General features: G+C 43.2%; 1 protein-coding gene across 10 annotated transcripts in view; it reads right to left on the bottom strand.

Annotated features, from left to right (window-relative positions):
• Window positions 1-18,825, bottom strand: part of opa1 (OPA1 mitochondrial dynamin like GTPase) — a 58,658-nt gene that overhangs the window by 17,341 nt on the left and 22,492 nt on the right. For all 10 annotated transcript variants that reach the window (XM_052526753.1, XM_052526757.1, XM_052526755.1 and 7 more), the window contains 9 exons: window positions 14,357-14,421; window positions 12,042-12,118; window positions 11,050-11,215; window positions 9,024-9,176; window positions 8,744-8,852; window positions 8,025-8,245; window positions 7,455-7,571; window positions 6,675-6,768; window positions 3,114-3,224 (listed from right to left, as the gene is read on the bottom strand). In XM_052526753.1, the coding sequence (XP_052382713.1) occupies window positions 3,114-3,224; window positions 6,675-6,768; window positions 7,455-7,571; window positions 8,025-8,245; window positions 8,744-8,852; window positions 9,024-9,176; window positions 11,050-11,215; window positions 12,042-12,118; window positions 14,357-14,421 (1,113 nt within the window). The remainder of the gene's footprint in view (window positions 1-3,113; window positions 3,225-6,674; window positions 6,769-7,454; window positions 7,572-8,024; window positions 8,246-8,743; window positions 8,853-9,023; window positions 9,177-11,049; window positions 11,216-12,041; window positions 12,119-14,356; window positions 14,422-18,825) is intronic.

The following is an 18,825-nucleotide window of genomic DNA, read 5'->3' as shown; positions in this document are numbered from 1 at the left end:
GTACATGTCAGAGCAAAAACCAAGCCGTGAGGCCGAAGGAATTGTCCGTAGCGCTTCGAGACAGGATTGTGTCAAGGCACCGAACTGGGGAAGGGCACCAAAAAAATGTCTGCAGCATTGAAGGTCCCCAAAAACACAGTGGCCTCCATCATTCTTAAATGGAAGAAGTTTGGAACCACCAAGACTCTTCCTAGAGATGGCCGCCCGGCAAAGCTGAGCAATCGGGAGAGAAGGCCCTTGGTCTGGGAGGTGACCAAGAACTCGATGGTCACTCTTACAGAGCTCCAGAGTTCCTCTGTGATGGGAGAACCTTCCAGAATGACAACAATCTCTGCAGCACTCCACCAAAATCAGGCCTTTACGGTAGAGTGGCCAGACGGAAGCCACTCCTTGATAAAATGCACATGACAGCCTGCTTGGAGTTTGCCAAAAGGTACCTAACGACACCTAGAACATGAGAAACAAGATTCTCTGGTCTGATGAAACCAAGATTGAACTCTTTAGCCTGAATGCCAAGCGTCACATCAGTAGGAAACCTGGCACCATCCCTACGTTGAAGCATGGTGGTGGCAGCATCACACTGTGGTGATGTTTTTCAGTGGCAGGGACTGGGAGACTAGTCAGGATCGAGGGAAAGAGGAACGAAGCAAAGTACAGAGAATCGTTGATGAAAAGCTGCTCCAGAGTGCTCAGGACCTCAGACTGGAGCGAAGGTTCACCTTCCAACAGACAACGACCCTAAGCACACAACCAAGACAACGCAGGAGTGGCTTCCGGACAAGCCTCAATGCCTTTGAGTTGCCCAACCAGAGCCCGGACTTGAAACCGATCGGACATCTCTGGAGACCTGAAAATAACTGTGCAGCGACGCTCCCCATCCAACCTGAGAGCTTGAGAGGATCTGCAGAGAACAATGGTAGAAACTCCCCAAATACAAGTGTGCCAAGCTTGTAGAGTCATACCCAAGAAAACTTGAGGCTGTAATTGCTTCCAAAAGGTGCTTCATCAAAGTGCTGAGCAAAGGGTCTGAATAGTTATGTAAATATGATTTCATTTTTTTAGTAATGATCTAAAATTTCTAAAAACTTGTTTTTGCTTTGTCATTATGGGGTATTGTGTGTAGATTGGTTATATATATATTTTTTTAAATCAATTTTAGAATAAAGCTGTACAACGTAACAAAATGTGAAAAAGTCTAGGGGTCTGAATACTTTCCAAAGGCACTGTATGTACACAGTATTAGTCAAAAATGTGGACACCCTACTCATTCAAGGGATTTTCTGAATTTCTTTACTATTTTCTACATTGTAAAATAAGTGTAGACATCAAAACTATGAATCATGTAGTAACCAAATAAAAGTGTTAAACAAATCTAAATATATTTTATATTTGAGATTTTACAAAGTAGCCACCCTTTGCCTTGATAGCGTTGCACATTCCTGGCATGGTCTCAACCAGCTTCAAGAGATAGTCACCTGGAATGCATTTCAATTAACAGGTGTGCCTTGTTAAAAGTTCATTTGTGGAATTCAAGGCACACTTAACCAGAATCTGCAGCGATACACCATCCATCTGGTTTGCGCTTAGTGGGACTATCATTTATTTTTCAACAGGACAATGACCCAAAACACACCTCCAGGCTATGTAAGGGCTATTTGACCAAGAAGGAGAGTGATGTAGTGCTGTATCAGATGACCTGGCCTCCACAATCCCCCGACCTCAACCCAATTGAGATGGTTTGGGATGAGTTGGACTGCAGAGTGAAGGAGAGCTCAGCATCCGTGGGAACTCCTACAAGACTGTTGGAAAAGCATTCTTCTTGAAGCTGGTTGAGAGAACGCCAAGAGTGTGCAAAGCTGTCATCAAGGCAAACGGTGGCTACTTTGAAGAACCTCAAATAAATAAATACATTTTTTTTTTAAATATTAAAAAAAATATATATATATATATATATATATATATATATAAAAATAAAGTTATTCTAGTGTAGAAAATAGTAAAAATAAAGAAAAACCCTTGAATGAGTAGGCGTGTCCAAACTTTTGACTGGTACTGCATATTCAGATGGGTCATATAGTGCACTATCATAGAAAAATGATACTATGACCATGTTGAAAGTTATAGAAGCACACGCACTTAGTGGCAGGCGCTGTCACTTTGATTCCTCTGTTATCAGTGTGTGTGTGTGTGTGTGTGTGTGTGTGTGTGTGTGTGTGTGTGTGTGTGTGTGTGTGTGTGAGAGCAAGTCTGGGCTTGTCGACACTCCACTCAGCCGCTCCACATATTGCTGTGTTTAATCAGCAGAGCTTTTTACCAGAGAGCAGGGCTGGGCTAGTCGACATGACAGGCGGCGGGCAGCACACTGTTACCTAAATGCTGCTGCCAGACACTCTCTTTCCCGCTCTTTTGCTTACCACCTCTCCCGAGAGCAGCAATTAAAGTCTCAAGTCCCAAGGAGAGATGAAAGAGAGAGCGAGAGAGTATGTGTGTGAGTGTGTGTCCATACGCGCATTCACGTATCTTGAAATAGAGAGCGTGTGTGTTTGCTAAGTTCCTAAAGTGTAAGGTCATGTAAAAATGTGTGTCCAGAATGCACATGCGTGTGGTGGGGGGGGTATACAGTAAATTAAGCTACGCAGTGGTCAGAGCGTTGTCCAAGACGTCAGTGCCACGAAGCAGACATCCCACTGTTAGCGGTCAATCCATAGCAGTAACATACAGGGGATGGTCAAGCTCTTCCAATGTGCTGACATATGGTGAATGAGAAGACTTCACCTTTCCCTTACCACCACTGCCATCTAGTGGCGTCTGGTACGTTGCAAAACCACACGGCAGTCAAATCGGCGAAAGAGAAACGCACAGCCAAATCCATCATATTCAAAACAATATTTGTTCTTCCACTAGGTACCATAATATAAGTGATCTATTCGTTAGTAAGGCATAAACAGGAGGGATCACAAATGTGACTGTACCATTCTGGTTAAACCGAAGTGTGTGTGTGTATGTAGCTGGTGTGTGTGTGTGTGTGTGTGTGTGTGTGTGTGTGTGTGTGTGTGTGTGTGTGTGTAGCTGGTGTGTGTGTGTGTGTAATATGTGTGTGTGAAGTGACTCACTGAGGTCCTCTGCCAGCTGTACTCTGCGTCCGGTGATGAGGTGAACCTTCCTCTCGTTGTCCTCACCAAAGTCCTCCAGCACCTCTTTCACGTTCTTCTCCAGGCGCCGCACTGAATATGTGAACACACACACACACACACCACAAAATGTCAGACATCAAAGACACGGCAAACATAGACCTACACAGAGTCTACAAAACATTAAGAACACCTGCTCTCTCAATGACACAGACTGACCAGGTGAATCAAGGTGAAAGGTATGATGCCTTATTGATGTCACTTGTTATATCCACTTCAATCAGTGTAGATGAAGGGGAGGAGACAGGTTAAAATAAGGATTTTTAAGCCTTGATACAATTGAGATGGATTGTGTGTGTGTGTGTGTGTGTGTGTGTGTGTGTGTGTGTCATTCAGAGGGTGAATGGGCAAGACAAAAAAAAAAAAAAAAAAGACTTAAGTGCCTTTGAACAGGGTATGGTAGTAGGTGCCAGGAGCACCGGTTTGCGTTAAGAACGGCAACGCTGCTGGGTTTTTCACACTTTCACACAGTTGCCCGTGTGTATGAAGAATCATCCACCACCCAAAGGACATCGAGCCAACTTGACAACTGTGGGAAGCTTTGGAGTCAACATGAGCCAGGATATAGCAAAATAATTTGATTAATTCAAATCTACATATTGTTTTTATGAGCGTTGATGTCCACTTGTTCCAATGTTGTCTTTTTGGTCTCGTCTCCTTCGTTCCCGTCTGTGCTGGGTGCACCTTCCCATTTACACCAGATATCTATGTAATGACGAGATGCTCATGTCTCCGCCGTAACAATGGGAGTCGTCGTTCCAACGGCGGGAAGGCAAGCGACAAGCTGAGGTCCAGAATAAGTCCATACAAACACCCTGGGGTTATTTTGGACAGAGTGAAACCTCTCGCGTCACCTCTTCCTCTCTGTTCTCACACACACACACACACACACACACACACACACACACCCTACCCCTGCCACTCACATCAACAAAGATGAGAGATCACTTACTCTCCGACAAGCGGTTTCAACTCGCTATTTGCATTTGCAGTTTGGTCCAACAGAATAGATCATATGGACGCTGAAACACAGCGAGACATTATTTTACCGCAATAAAGGAGAAGTTAACCTTTCTAACAACACCCATTTTATGTCTCAACTCCTCAAATTACGTGCTGAGCCAGACACTACTAAAAACGGGAGTATCAATGAACATTGATTCTGGAAAAGCCTTTGTTTGCCGCGCAGGGCGTTGCGGTATCACTCAGTGCTAGCTGCATTTTAGCCTAAGACTGTTACACCAGCTGTCTATTGCACATTTATAAAAACAGACTAATCATAAAAGAACAATTATATCAGAAATTGGCAAGTCATTTAACATCCTGCGAAATAAGGTAGGCCACTTGATTTCAACATCTGAACAAAGTAGACCGGCTAGCATGCTGTTCAAACAGTCGGAGATGGACAGTATGTGTTCATAACAATTCAACTGTTCTGCCTTGTTAGCTAGAAAAATAGATTCAAGTTGGCTTAACTTCAAATATAGAAAAAGATTAGCTGGCTACTCACTAGCACGTGGGCTTGTGCTTGAGAGATTGTTCAGACCGGTGTTAACTTGCAACAAGAAGTTATTCATTATGAGTGAATGTATTATGCATGGTTCTGGTTAAATCTGTACCAGAAAGGGCATTTTCATAGACTTGAAAGCCATTATATTATTACATTATTAGTGGGTCTTATGGTTGGTAAAGCATACAGTACACAGAAAGTATTCAGACCCCCTTTTGACTCAATCTACACACAATATACCAGAATGACAAGGCAAAAACTGGTTTAGACACGTTTGCAAATGTGTAAAAAAGAAAAACAGAAAAACATTATCTACATACGTTTTCAGACCCTTTGCTATGAGACTCGAAATTGAGCTCAGGTGCATCCGGTTTCCACTGATCATCCTTGAGATGTTTTTACAACTTCACTGGAGTCCACCTGTGGTACAATCAATTGATTGGACATGATTTGGAAAGGCACGCACCTGTCTATATAAAGTCCCACAGTTAACAGTGCATGTTAGAGCAAAAACCAAGCCATGAGGTCGAGAGGAATTGTCAGATGATTGAAGCAAATGTATTAGGAAGGGTACCAAAATATTTCTGCCGCATTCAAGGTCCCCAAAAACACAGTGGCCTCCATCATTCTTAAATGGAAGACGTTTGGAACCACCAAGACTCTTCCTAGAGCTGGCCACCTGGCCAAACTGGGCAATCGGAGGAGAAGGACCATGGTCAGGCCACTCCCACTTGGTGTTGGCCAAAAGACACCTAAAGGACTCTCAGACCATGAGAAACAAGATTATATGGTCTGATGAAACCAAGATTGAACTCTTTGGCCTGAATGCCATCGCCACGTCTGGAGGAAACCTTGTAGCATCAAACCCAAGACCATAATCGCTGCCAAAGGTGCCTCAAAAAAGTACTGAGTAAAGGGTCTGAATACTTACATAAATGTGATAGTTTATTTGTAATCATTTGCCCAAACAATACAAACCTGTTTTTGCTTTGTCATTATGGGGTATTGTGTATAGATTGATGAGAAAAGAAAAAAAAACAATTTAATCAATTTTAGTATAAGGCTATAACCTAACAAAATGTGGAAAGAGTCAAGGGGTCTGAATACTTTCTGAATGCACTGTATATTTATCCTAAAGTATAATTTCACGAGCTCTGAATTCAATAGATTATTGCTGTCTGTTTGAAGTGCAGTGGATTTGACCTTTAATTGTACAATCAACGTATTTCGAGATTTTTTAAAATTTTTAAATGTGATATACTGTGAAGTCCATAAAAGTTTTAGACATGACTTTTAGGCCATATCGCCCAGCTCTAGCTTACAGCACATCTGGTTCCAGCATATAACTCAGCTAATGGCAGTATCTGCATCCCAAATGGCACCGTATTCACTATGGGCACTGGTAAACAACTGTGCACTAGGTCAAAAGTAGGGCACTATGTAGGGAATAGGGTGCCATTTGGGACATGGGCTATAATTCTTCTGTGTCTGCTACCTGGCTCCCCAGTACACTGTAGCTCACTCAGACAGGGTCAGACTGAGGGCAGACATTCTCCGCTCAAACTCTATGACTCAACGGACTGTTCACCGTCCCTCTCATTTGAACCAGTTCAGAGTTAAAAAGCCTTCAGTTTCAGGCCGGTGGGGCCGGTATGCAGCTGCCTGCTCTAGTGAGGGCTTGTGTGTTGGCAGACTGAGATGGTACATGACAATAATATTGACCATGGGCGGTTGGTTCTGCCCTGCTAATCCCCAGTTCATTGTAGCTCAGTCTTGGATGACCCCACCCAGTTCTGCCTAGCCCAACGTTAGCCAACTCATGATAATCAAGCTAGCCATGAAGCCTATGCTGGCATGGCAATCTCTGCAACGACGAACACAGGAAGTCTGTTCCACTGGTTTCCAGTTTGATTTCCACATTTTGTAACGGCTGAAATCCCAATTTCCAGCCCTATACCCCGGTCCCAGCCTACCCTCTGTGTTGGTTAGCTGCTGTCTGAGCGTGTTGGCGGTGATAAGCAGCATCCTCTGGATCCTCCAAAACAGCACTACGTCATTGCACTCCAGCTATGGAAGAAGAGAAACAGACTGAAAATGAGATAGAGAAGTGGGTAGAAGTGACACGCATGGTTTTTACTGCAGGCAGGGGAAAGGGTAGTGTCGATCGATGGACAATGTACTACAGTCCAAAAGGTGCGTTCAACAAGGGAAATAGTTCTCAAACTTTTTCTAACATACAATGACACGTTCCGTTTATTTTGCGCTAACTGCAGCGTCAATGCATCAATGCTGCGTAATACAATTCTGCACTCAAACTGTTCTCATTATGTAATGCAATTTTTTACTGAACACGTGTGCAACAGCAGTTCAACATTCACCTTCTGCTTCCACTCCTGTCAGGTCTACGCATACAATTTGATGCATACGTTGGATATATTCAACATATGCACCACACAGAACAGCCTCTGCAACGCTGCAAGGCAAACGGCAGATTCCATTGGAAATGGAACGACCTTCTGATTTAGGCTATTATACCGAGTAAGAATGAATAATCCGTACAAAAATGAGCTATTTGTGCCTTCACCGTAACATTTTGGAACGTTCATTCAAATCAAATCCTTCAACTGAAATTGTTACTATGGTAACATGTTCGCCAAAACGGAAGCCTTGTTGACTTCACCTCAATATGTCTCTGAAATCGTAGTTGAGAACAGCTACCTCTGGCAGCTTACCTTGGAGCCTAGGTCACTTACCTCCGAGTCGACAAAGTGTCTCTGGTAGTAGTAGAAGCCTCGTCTACACAGGTTACAGTGCTGCAGGGCCTTCTGCAGGAAGTGACGCCTGTACAGTTGGTGCCACGTGTCCTTGATCTGGAACACAGGAAGTAGTAGAGGGCCAGAATGCGAGAGGGACAGGCTATGCTTCATGGTGTCTTGGGATGTGGGATAGGTTGTGTGTGTGCGCGCATCTAAATTCTATTTGATTTTAAATTAACCCTTATTTTACCAGGTAAGTTGACTCAGAACACATTCTCATTTAGAGCAACGACCTGGGGAATAGTTACAGGGGATGACGAATGAGCCAATTGTAAACGGGGGGATGATTAGGTGGCCATGATGGTATGAATGACAGATTGGGAATTGATATACTTGTGTCTTTGAGTACTCATCTCCTCTATCAGCAGTGATCTGAAAACACAATACGACTTCCACCTGCCCAGTTCCTCAATAAATGCATATGTACTTATTGCAAAGTTATTACATGCATTCCTCCACTGGAGTTTCTAAGACTAAGAAAATGTGACCAGAGTTGGTCTCCCTCACCAGGGCAGGGTCCACCTCCACCCCTCGGCCCTCCAGGTTCTTGCGGACGGTGGTGACCTCGTCGTTGGCCAGGTAGGCCGTGTGGTCCTCGTGGAGTTTCAGCAGGCGCTCCAGCTCGTTTCGGGTCTCGTTGCGGGTGTGCTGCTCGGGCGAGCGGTTCTTCCAGCTCATCCAGCGCTGCTTCCAGTCAGGACCCACCATGTCATTTATCACAGAGTCCGCTAGGAAACACACAGAGGTTGTGAGATCGTAGTATTAGAGGTAGTGTAGAAGCAGACAGGTGCAAAGAGGGAGGGAGGGAGGGAGATTAGGGTTGTCACGATACCAGTAGCGCGACCCTCGGAAGTATCGTGATAAGAAAAAAAACACGAAACGGATTTCATATCTTGAGGAAAACAGTCCCGGAGTTAGAAACAAACAGCATTATGTTGTCACCTAGAGTCACATTTGTTTTAATTGGCGAGCTACAGCACCAATTTTACATGAAGTAGCTTTTTAATAGGACCATAAGAGTTTAGTCTAAATCCTGTTTCCTTTTTTCGCCACGGAAAATCTGGTGTCGTGGTACAGCGATTCTGGTATCGTGACAACCCTAACAGAGAGAGACAGGTGCAGAGAGAGGGAAACATACACACAGCAGCAACACAGGCAGGGAAATATCAAGGAAGAGGTTGATTGTAAAGGCAGTAAGCCACGGTGAAGGTGGGTGTGTGACCTACTGTCTTTGAGGCGTGCCTGCAGGGTCTCCTCCATGAACTGGATGGCCGCGTCCCACTGGGGCTTGTCTGTGATGGAGCGGTCCTCCAGAGCATTGTGCTGGATCACCCTCTGACAACCCACACAAACAGGAGAAAGGACATTACGCACAAGGGGAGACAGGAAAGGGGCGTATAATAATGTTTGCCTGCTGTATGTGGTTGAATATGCGAAAGAGTAAAGAGTATTGCGATGTCAGTCTTTTTACTGTGTGTGTGTGTGTGTGTGTCCATGTTTAAGTACCAGGCTGTCCATGGCCCTCTCGTTCCACTTGTGCCTCTTGATGCTCTCATCCTTCACCGCCTCCTTGAGCTTGTCAAAGATGTCATCCTGGTCCTTCCCTTTATACTCTGCCATAAAGCGGGCGAACTCCTCCTGCAGCGTCTCCCAGGCGACCTGGAGGGGACGGACAGAGGAGAGGATCGGGCCTCGTATCAACACAGCACCATGGCCGGCTACAGAGACAATGCCACAGTATTTGCACACCATTAATGTCATACCAATCAGAACGGTCACAGACATAGTGATTGCGAGGAAGATGCAAATTTGGAACAAAAAGGACATTGACGACCACAGTAAAACCATCCATCGCCAATAATAACAATACATTTGTTTCCATCATCTGAAATGATCACAAAAGAGAGTCCTGACGAGACACAAACAATTCCTTATGACATTTACAGTGCATTTGGAAAGTATTTCGACCCCTTGACTTTATCCACATTTTGTTACAGCCTTATTCCAAAATGGATTACAAGTCCCCCCCTCATCAATCTACACACAATACCCTATAATGACTAAGCAAAAACAGGTTTTTAAAAATGACCGCAAATGTATAAACCATTATTATTTTTTTTTTTTACTTTACTCAGTACTTTGTTGAAGCACCTTTGGCAGCGATTACAAACCTCGAGTGTTCTTGGATATGACTGTATTTGGGGAGTTCCTCCCAATCTTGTACTGATGTGCCATTCTTCTCTGCAGATCCTCAATCTCTGTCAGGTTGGATGGGGACAGCTATTTTCAGGTCTCTCCAGAGATGGTTGATCGGGATCAAGTCCGGGCAACCCAAGGACATTGAGTCTTGTCCCGAAGCCACTCCTGCTTTGTCTTGGTTATGTGTTTAGGGTCATTGTCCTGTTGGAAGGTGAATCTTCGCTCCAGTCTGAGGTCCTGAACGCTATGGAGCAGGTTTTCATCAAGGATCTCTGTACTTTGCTTCGTTCTTCTTTCCCTCGAGCCTGACTAGTCTCCCAGTTCCAGGAGGCTGAAAAACATCCCCACACCATGATGCTGCCACCACCACCATGCTTCACAGTAGGGATGGTGCCAGGTTTCCTCCAGACGTGATGCTTAGCAATCAAGCCAAAGAGTTTTATTAGACCAGAGAATCTTGTTTCTCATGGCCTGAGAGTCCTTTAGGTGACTTTTGGCTAACTCCAAGCGGGCTGTCATGTGCATTTCACTGAGGAGTGGATTCCGTCTGGCCCCTCTACCATAAAGGGCTGAAAGGTGGAGTGCCGCAGAGATGATTGTCCTTTTGAAAGGTTCTCCCATCTCCACAGAGGAACTCAGGAACTCTGTCAGAGTGACCATCAGGTCCTTGGTCACCTCTCTGACCAAGGCCCTTCTCCCCGGTTGCTCAGTTGGCCGGGCGGCCAGCTCTAGGAAGAGTGGTTCCAAACTTCTTCCATTTGAGAATGGTGGAGGCCACGGTGTTCTTGGGGATATTCAGTGCTGCAGAAATGCTTTGCTACCCTTCCCCAGATCTATCTCAACACAATCCTGTCTCAGAGCTCTACAGACAATTCCTTTGACCTCATGGCTTGGTTTTGCTCTGACATGCACTGTCAACTGCGGGACTTTATATAGACAGGTGTGTGCCTTTCCAAATCATGTCCAATCAATTGAATTTACCACAGGTGGACTCCAAGTTGTAGAAACATCTGAAGGATGACCAATGGAAACAGGATGCACCTGAGCTCAACTTCGTGTCTCATAGCAAAAAGTCTGAATACTTATGTAAATAAGTTGTTTCTTATTTTTAATACATTTGCAAAACATTCTAAAAAACAGTTTTGCTTTGTCATTATGGGGTATTGTGTGTAGATTGATGAGGGAATATGTTTATTTAATCCATTTTAGAATAAGGCTGTAACGTAACAAAGTGTGTAAAAGGGGAAGAGGTCTGAATACTTTCCAAATGCACCATAGCTCCACAGCCATGAAGAGATGTAAAGAGATGGAGGGAGCAGCAGTCTAACTCTACCTCTAATGCCTTGTGAGGCAGCTGCTTGTCCGTCCACTGTTTGAGCTTGATGTCCACGGTGGTGTTGAAGGTGCCAGAGTTCATGGTCTGGGCTGCCGGCAGGTAGATGTTCTCGATGACGTGTGTGGACACGCGCTCCCACAGCTTCTTCTGTAGGATGGCCTCCCTGCAGGGGCAAAGGGCAGATGGGGCGAAATACAACCTAGTGAGCGCTTTGTGGTTGGACACCGCTTTGGAGACAACACTATGCGGGTGCATCCCAAAATGACACCCTATTTCTTATACAATGCTCTACTTTTGGTCAAAAGTAGTGTACTAGATAGGGAACAGAATGCCCTTTGAGACAAATCCCCATGAAAGCTCAGCAGCTTGTTAACTAAAGCTTGGCTCTTTATCGGACCAGGACTGTATGACAATGGGACAAACCCCTACTCAATCCCCCTGGGCTGCTGGTGAAGACTCATTTATCACAAAACACACACACACACTCATATTTCATACATAACCCTTTGTTTTTGCTCCCAGCTCCACTCGTATCAATACAACACACTTCTCAGACGCTTCGATTGCATTGCTGGCTAACAGGGCCATCTTGGCTCCCCCACCAACCCCAGTCGCACCGTAGCCCATTCATCAGGCCATTGATCCAGTGCTACAGATGGGGCTCGGAGGGGCTCTTAGCCTCTCACCAACCACTGGACATCCATCTCATTTAGCCTACTGCTAACCTCTGGGTGGGGGGGGGGGGCAACACACATACACACAAACAGGCGCGCACACACACTAGCCACCTGCACCATTCAGAGCTTCTACAGACAAAGTTGTCTAAGGGCCCCGGAATTCCTGAATTCATTTAAAGACCCTTTTTATGAAGCATAGAAGGTTGTTGGCCATATTATTTTAATAACTTAAAAAACGAAATAATGTGCATAAATCTGTAGGTAATAAAACATCATTTGAAGGGCTACATGTTCACCACGGCAAACACTCACCAGTGTTTCGGTGTGACTTGACTCAAGCTAATAACTTCATCCAAGATTTCGTTCTTGGCTTTTTCGAAGAGTTCATTCTGGAGGATAAGATGAACAGAAAACTCATGATTAGCTGGTGGAATCTGGCACGGTTGACCATTCTCTCAAAATGTCAGGAAAAACCTAGACATGAAAACTGGACTGGTAAAGGACATTGTGGACAGAAGCAGACAGAGTCCTAACTAGACTAGAGTTACCTATAATTAAGTAAAACAATATATAGGCCTAAAGAAATATAATAGTACACAAGACATACATACATACATACATACATACATACATACATACATACATACATACATACATACATACATACATACATACATACATACATACATACATACATACATACATACATACATACATATTTGTACAGTGTATTTGGAAAGTATTGAGACCCCTTGACTTTTTGTTACGTTACAGCCTTATTCTAAAATTGACTGGATTAAACAAAGTTCTCATCAATCTACACACAATACCCCATAATAACAAAGCATAAACATGTTCATTTTTTTAGCAAATTTATAAAAAATTGAATTAAAAAAAAAATCTACTCATTCAAGGGACTTTAAAATGTTTACTATTTTCTACATTGTAGAATAGTGAAGACATCAAAACTATGAAATAACACACAAGGAATCATGTAGTAAACCTAAATATATTTCATATTTGAGGGTCTTCAAAGTAGCCACACTTTGCCTTGACAGCTTCGCACACTCTTGGCATTCTCTCAACCAGCTTAGCCTAGTGGGGCGGCAGCGTAGCCTAGTGGTTAGAGCGTTGGACTAGTAACCGGAAGGTTGCGAGATCAAACCCCCGAGCTGACAAGGTACAAATCTGTCGTTCTGCCCCTGAACAGGCAGTTAACCCACTGTTCCCGTCATTGAAAATAAGAATATGTTCTTAACTGACTTGCCTGGTTAAATAAAAGTAAAATAAAAAAATTAATGAGGTAGTCACCTGGAATGTATTTCAATTAACAGGTGTGTCTTGTCAAAAGTTAAGAAGGAAAGAAATTCCACAAATTATTGCATTTGAGCCAATCAGTTGTGTTGTGACAAGGTTTGGTTAGTATACAGGAGATGCCATGAGGTTGAAGGAATTGTCCATAGAGCTCCGAGACAGGATTGTGACTAGGCACAGACCTGGGGAAGGGTACCAAAAAATGTCTGCAGCATTGAAAGTCCAAGAACACAGTGGCCTCCATTATTCTTAAATGGAAGAAGTTTGGAACCACCAAGACTCTTCCTAGAGCTGGCCAAACTGAGCAATTGTCAGGGAGGTGACCAAGAACCCAATGGTCACTCTGAAAGAGCTCCAAAGTTCCTCTGTGGAGATGGGAGAAACTTCCAGAAGGACAACCATCTCTGCAGCACTCCATCAGTCAGGCATTTATGGTAGAGTGGCTAGACATGCCTTTTAATGAGGAATAGCTTCCATGACAGCCCATTTGGAGTATGCCAAAAGGCGCCAAAAGACGAGAAACATCAGACCAGGTCTGATGAAACCAAAATTGAACTCTTTGGCCTGAATACCAAGCGTCACGTCTAGAGGAAACCTTGCACTCCCCTTACGTTGAAGCATGGTGGTGGCAGCATCACACTGTGGTGATGTTTTTCAGTGGCAGAGACTGGGAGACTAGTCAGGATCGAGGGAAAGATGAACGGAGCATAGTACAGAGAGATCCTTGATGAAAACCTTCTTCAGAGCACTCAGGACCTCAGACTAGGTTGAAGTTTCACCTTCCAACAGGACAACAACCCTAAGCACACACCCAAGACAACGCAGGAGTGGCTTCGGGGCAAGTCTCTGAATGTCTTTGAGTGACCCAGCCAGCCAGAGCCGGGACTTGAACCCGAAGATATGCAGAGAATGGGAGAACCTCCCCAAATACAGTTGTGCCAAACTTGTAGCGTCACACCCAAGAAGACTCGAGGCTGTAATGGCTGCCGAAGGTGCTTCAACAAAGTAAAGGGCCTGAATACTTATGTAAATGTGATATTTCAGTTTTGTATTCTTAAATACATTTGAAAAAAATTATAGAAAACTGTTTTTGCTTTGTCATTTTGGGGTACTGTGTGTAGATTGGTGAGGGAAAAAGACAATTGAATCAATTTTAGAATAAGGCTGTAACGTACCAAAAGTCAGGGGGTCTGAATACTTTCCGAGTGTGTGTGTGTGTGTGTGTGTGTGTGTGTGTGTGTGTGTGTGTTATATATATATAAAATTACATTTTTTTACATGTGTGGATATATGTATATATCGATGGTCCTTACCCTGTCCAGCTCTCGCAGACGGGGGTAGTTGTTCTTCCACTCTGTCTCCAGGTTGAAGCGGGACGCTGATGGACGAGAGGACAGACAGTTCTTTGTCATAGTACAGGCTAACTCAAATAATATATACACCATGCTAGGGCTATCCCAGACAAAAAAAAAAAATCTTGGTCGACTCGATTGGTCGAAATATTTGAGGTAAATCAACTACACGTAGGCTACTAAGCTTCTCTGATGCTTTAACCACTGCGATCAAAAACAAAGACAGACAAATCACAAGAGGGAGTCAGAGATCAATATAATTATATAAAAATATATATATATTCCGAACCAGCTCCCGCTGCTGCTGGCCATCACAGATTCTACTGTTATACTCCTGAAGTTACCAGTAAGACAACACCGGCGGTCGACAACCTTTTCCATTTGAAGTGCCAAGCTATTGTACCATTTCTACTGATCTGCGTTGCGTGCTGATTTTCATATGCACACTTTGGTGGAACAGTTGAATTTAATTTAGAACAAAATGATATCTAAAAGAAAATGATACAATCTAAAAAGTAACTTCTATTGCAATTGCAAATACATAAAGAGAGCCGACATAAAGCCAACAAATAAAAACATTGCAGCCCGCAGGTAGAAAACATCCTGATACACACAACCCATAAATCACGTAGGCCATGCATGGCCCTTCTGCAAGTTACTTGAAACATTGTATCGACTATTAACTTGGTCAGGCCTAAGCTAGTGCTAGCCAACTTGCAACATTGTTGAAAATATTCTGGGCCCTCTGAGTTTCCCGAGTCAAGGGATAAGACGTAAACCAGGTAAATCATGTTAAGTTTCCACCGGATCAGAGCATGACATTTTATACCCCTTTCATGCTGAGTGGTTATCGAAAGGGAGAGAGCTGGGAAGATTGTTTACTTGCTGTTTGAGGCGAAGAAAACATTTCTTTGAGGAGCTATAGAGTGATGGTGAGTTAAGACCATCAGAAACAGTATCAAATCCCCGAATGGGCACATGTATAAGCCTACATTTGCGTGCAGGCCAGGTAGCCTAGGCCTACTTCTGTGTGTAATCAGGTGTGTGTCCTTACTCCAGATTCTCAGGAGCACTCCAAATCTTAAACAATGAATACAATTGCCAACTCGTAAAAGGAATTAAAGAAACCAAAACGGTGTAGCCCAGGTGGTGCACTCCGCAAGAAACATGTCCACTCCGACAAATGACAACGGTAAGACTGTAATAATAAATTGAACGCACTAAAATAAATTCCCGGAACCAAACAAACATTGTAGGTTAGAAATGGTAATTAAATGTACAACTGGTGAGCCATACCCGTGCCCTCCGCAATGGATTAGTCCACTCATACAGGCGTGAATCAGACGGGTGTATCACGTGCCATCATTTTTTTACAATGTATTTGCCACTGCTTGACAACAACAAAAAATCTTGGTCGACCAACAGCCTATGGACCAAACAATCAACCAGTTGACTAAATGGGGCAGCCCAACTCCATGCATATAGCGGATGCTTTTATCCAAAGCGACTTACAGTCAAATGCGCATACATTCTTTTTTTTTTTTAATTGAATCTACTATCCTGGTGTTGCAAGCGCCATTCTCTACCAACTGCGCTATAGAAGACAAAAGGACACAGGACAAATATCCCCTTAATCAAAGGATGGATTTAGATCTGGGGCACCAGGTGGGTGTAATTAATTATCAGGTACAACAGAAAACCAGAAGTTTGGCCTAGGCTACTGTTGACTGCGAAGATGGTATTTTTAATAGCACTATAACAAAAGTTGGATGCAGGCTACTGTGTGCCATTCAGTTAGGATGCAATTTTGGAACTTACATTTATTTATAAACATTTGTTTTATCATGATTATTATTGCATAGCATTATTATTGTAGGCATATTTATTAATCTAAACCAGTTCTTTAAATATGCAAAAAAGTGTTTTGTTTCATTCTGTTTAGATATTTCTGCTGAATACATGTTTAAATTGTGTGCTCCGTATTTATACTGAACAAAAATAAACGCAACATGAAACGATTTCAAATATTTTACTGAGTTACAGTTCATATAAAGGAAGTCAAGTCAATTTAAATGAATTAATTAGCCCCTAACCTATGGAGATCACATGACTGGGCAAGGGCGCAACCATGGGTGGAGCCCGGACACCGAGTGGGGAGCCAGGCCCAGCCAATCAGAATGAGTTTTTCTCCCTCAAAAAAGGGCTTTATTATAGACAGAAATAAGCTTCAGCACCACCTTAAACGATCCCACAGGTGAAGAAGCCAGATGTGGAGGTCCTGGGCAGACGTAGTTACACGTGGTCTGTTGTTATATAAGGACGGTTAGACATACTGACAAATTCTCTAAAACGACATTGGAGGCGGTATATTGTAGAGAAACAAACATTAAATTATCTGGCAACAGATCTGGTGGGCAACTCCTGCAGTCAGCATGTCAATTGCATGCTCCCTCAACAGTTGAGACATCTGTGGCATTGTGTTGTGTGACAAAACTGCACATTTTAGAGAGGCATTTTATTGTCCCCAGTGCAAGGTGCACCTATGTAATGAACATGATAATCAGATCCTTGATATGCCACACCTGTCAGGTGGATGGATTATCTTGGCAAATGAGAAATGCTAACAAACAGGAATGTAAGCAAATTTGTGTATTTTAGAAAAATAAGCTTCTCTTTTTTTGCATATGGACAATTTCTGGGATCTTTTATTTCAGCCAATGAAAAATGGGAAAACCACTTTACATTTTTGTTCAGTATACCTTCAGGATGCATACCTTCAGTAGGCATATGGACGTCCAGTAAATTATTAAATGTCCGGTAAATTAAAATCTTCCCGGTCACGTTGTCCGGAGCCAAATATTTTGAACGGAAACCCTGACACACACACACACACACTCCCCGACATACACACTCCCCATTGTCCCTCTCCTCTCCCTACACAATGAAGATGTCGCTAATTGCCCGTGGGTGGGTTATTGGGCCAGAGTGGCGCCAGACACTGGGCCTGTGAGGATGGGTTTTGACGTGCAGCAGATCAATACGCCACACAATGGGACGGAGAGCCACACCACAGCCAGAGGGCAATAAATCTAGTCCCTGCTGCTACTGTTAGTGAGGACCACCGGCTGTCTGGGATAATTGCGGCTGGGAAGCAGCGCCGGTCGAGGGGAGAAGTGTGGCAGGGTATTCGGGAGCAGGAGGGGGGAGCAAGTAGAGAGGAAAAGTGTGCATCGCTCACTAACAAAAGGTGGGTGGTGGTGGTCAGCCATGGCTGTAAGAGACGAGGACAGGAGTGTCAAACTCATTCCATGGATGGCAGAGTGCTTGTCCAATTAAGACCTACACAACCAGCTGAGGGGAGTTCCTAACTAATAAGTGACTTAAAAGGTCCAGGCACCACAGGCTGAAATTATAGTTTTGCATCTACCTGTCAATTTTGAGATTTTTGTATTTTGGTCCATTAATATTAGTATTTTCAAAAAGTGAAACAAAATGTTTATAAAAAAAAAAATAATGAAAATGTATATTTTATTTCGATTATCATTACTACCGTCATCAACATTAATACATTTTAACCACTTTGGACGATGAGTAGATGGGTGAGGCGGGACTTTCTTGCACAAAGCAGTTTGGATGAAATAATTGAATAGTGCCTTGAGAAAGTATTCATACCCCGTAACTTATTCCACATCGTTATTGTTTTACAGCCTGAACTCAAAATTGATTCAATATATGTTGTTTTCCCCCTCACCAATATACACATTTTAAATACAGAAATATGTAATTTACATAAGTATTCACACCCCTGAGTCAATACACGTTAGAATCACCTTTGGCAGCAATTACAGGTGTGAGTCTTTGAGTAAGTCTAAGAGGTTTGCACACCTGGATCATATAATTTTGCACATTATTCTTAAAACAAAAATGTTAACCTCTGTCAAGTTAGTTGTTGATCATTGCTAGAAATCCATTTTCAAATCTTGCCATAGATTTTCAAGCTGATTGAAGTCAAAATTGTAACTAGGCCACTCAGGAACATTCAATGTCGCCTTGGTAAGACAACTCCAGTGTATAATTAGCTTTGTGTTTTAGGTTATTGTCCTGCTGACAGGTGAATGTCTCCCGGTGTCTGTTGAATACCAGGTTTTCCTCTAGGATTTTGCCGGTGCTTAGCTCTATTCCGTTTCTTTTTACCCTAAAAAAAAAACTCCCTAGTCCTTGTCGATGACAAGCATACCCATAACATGATGCAGCCACCACCATGGTTGAAAATATGGAGAGTGATACTCGGGGATGTGCTGGATTTGCCACAAACATAAAACTTTGTATTCAGTACAGTTAATTTCTTTGCAGCTTTTCTTTAGTGCTTTATTGTAAACAGGATGCATGTTTTAGAATACTTTTGTATTCTGTACAGGCTTCCTTTTCAC

The sequence above is a fragment of the Oncorhynchus keta genome, chromosome 1, assembly GCF_023373465.1.
Source record: "Oncorhynchus keta strain PuntledgeMale-10-30-2019 chromosome 1, Oket_V2, whole genome shotgun sequence".
NCBI lineage: Eukaryota > Metazoa > Chordata > Actinopteri > Salmoniformes > Salmonidae > Oncorhynchus > Oncorhynchus keta.
Note: the sequence above shows the minus strand (reverse complement) of the source record. Positions and strands in the feature narration are given on the sequence as shown.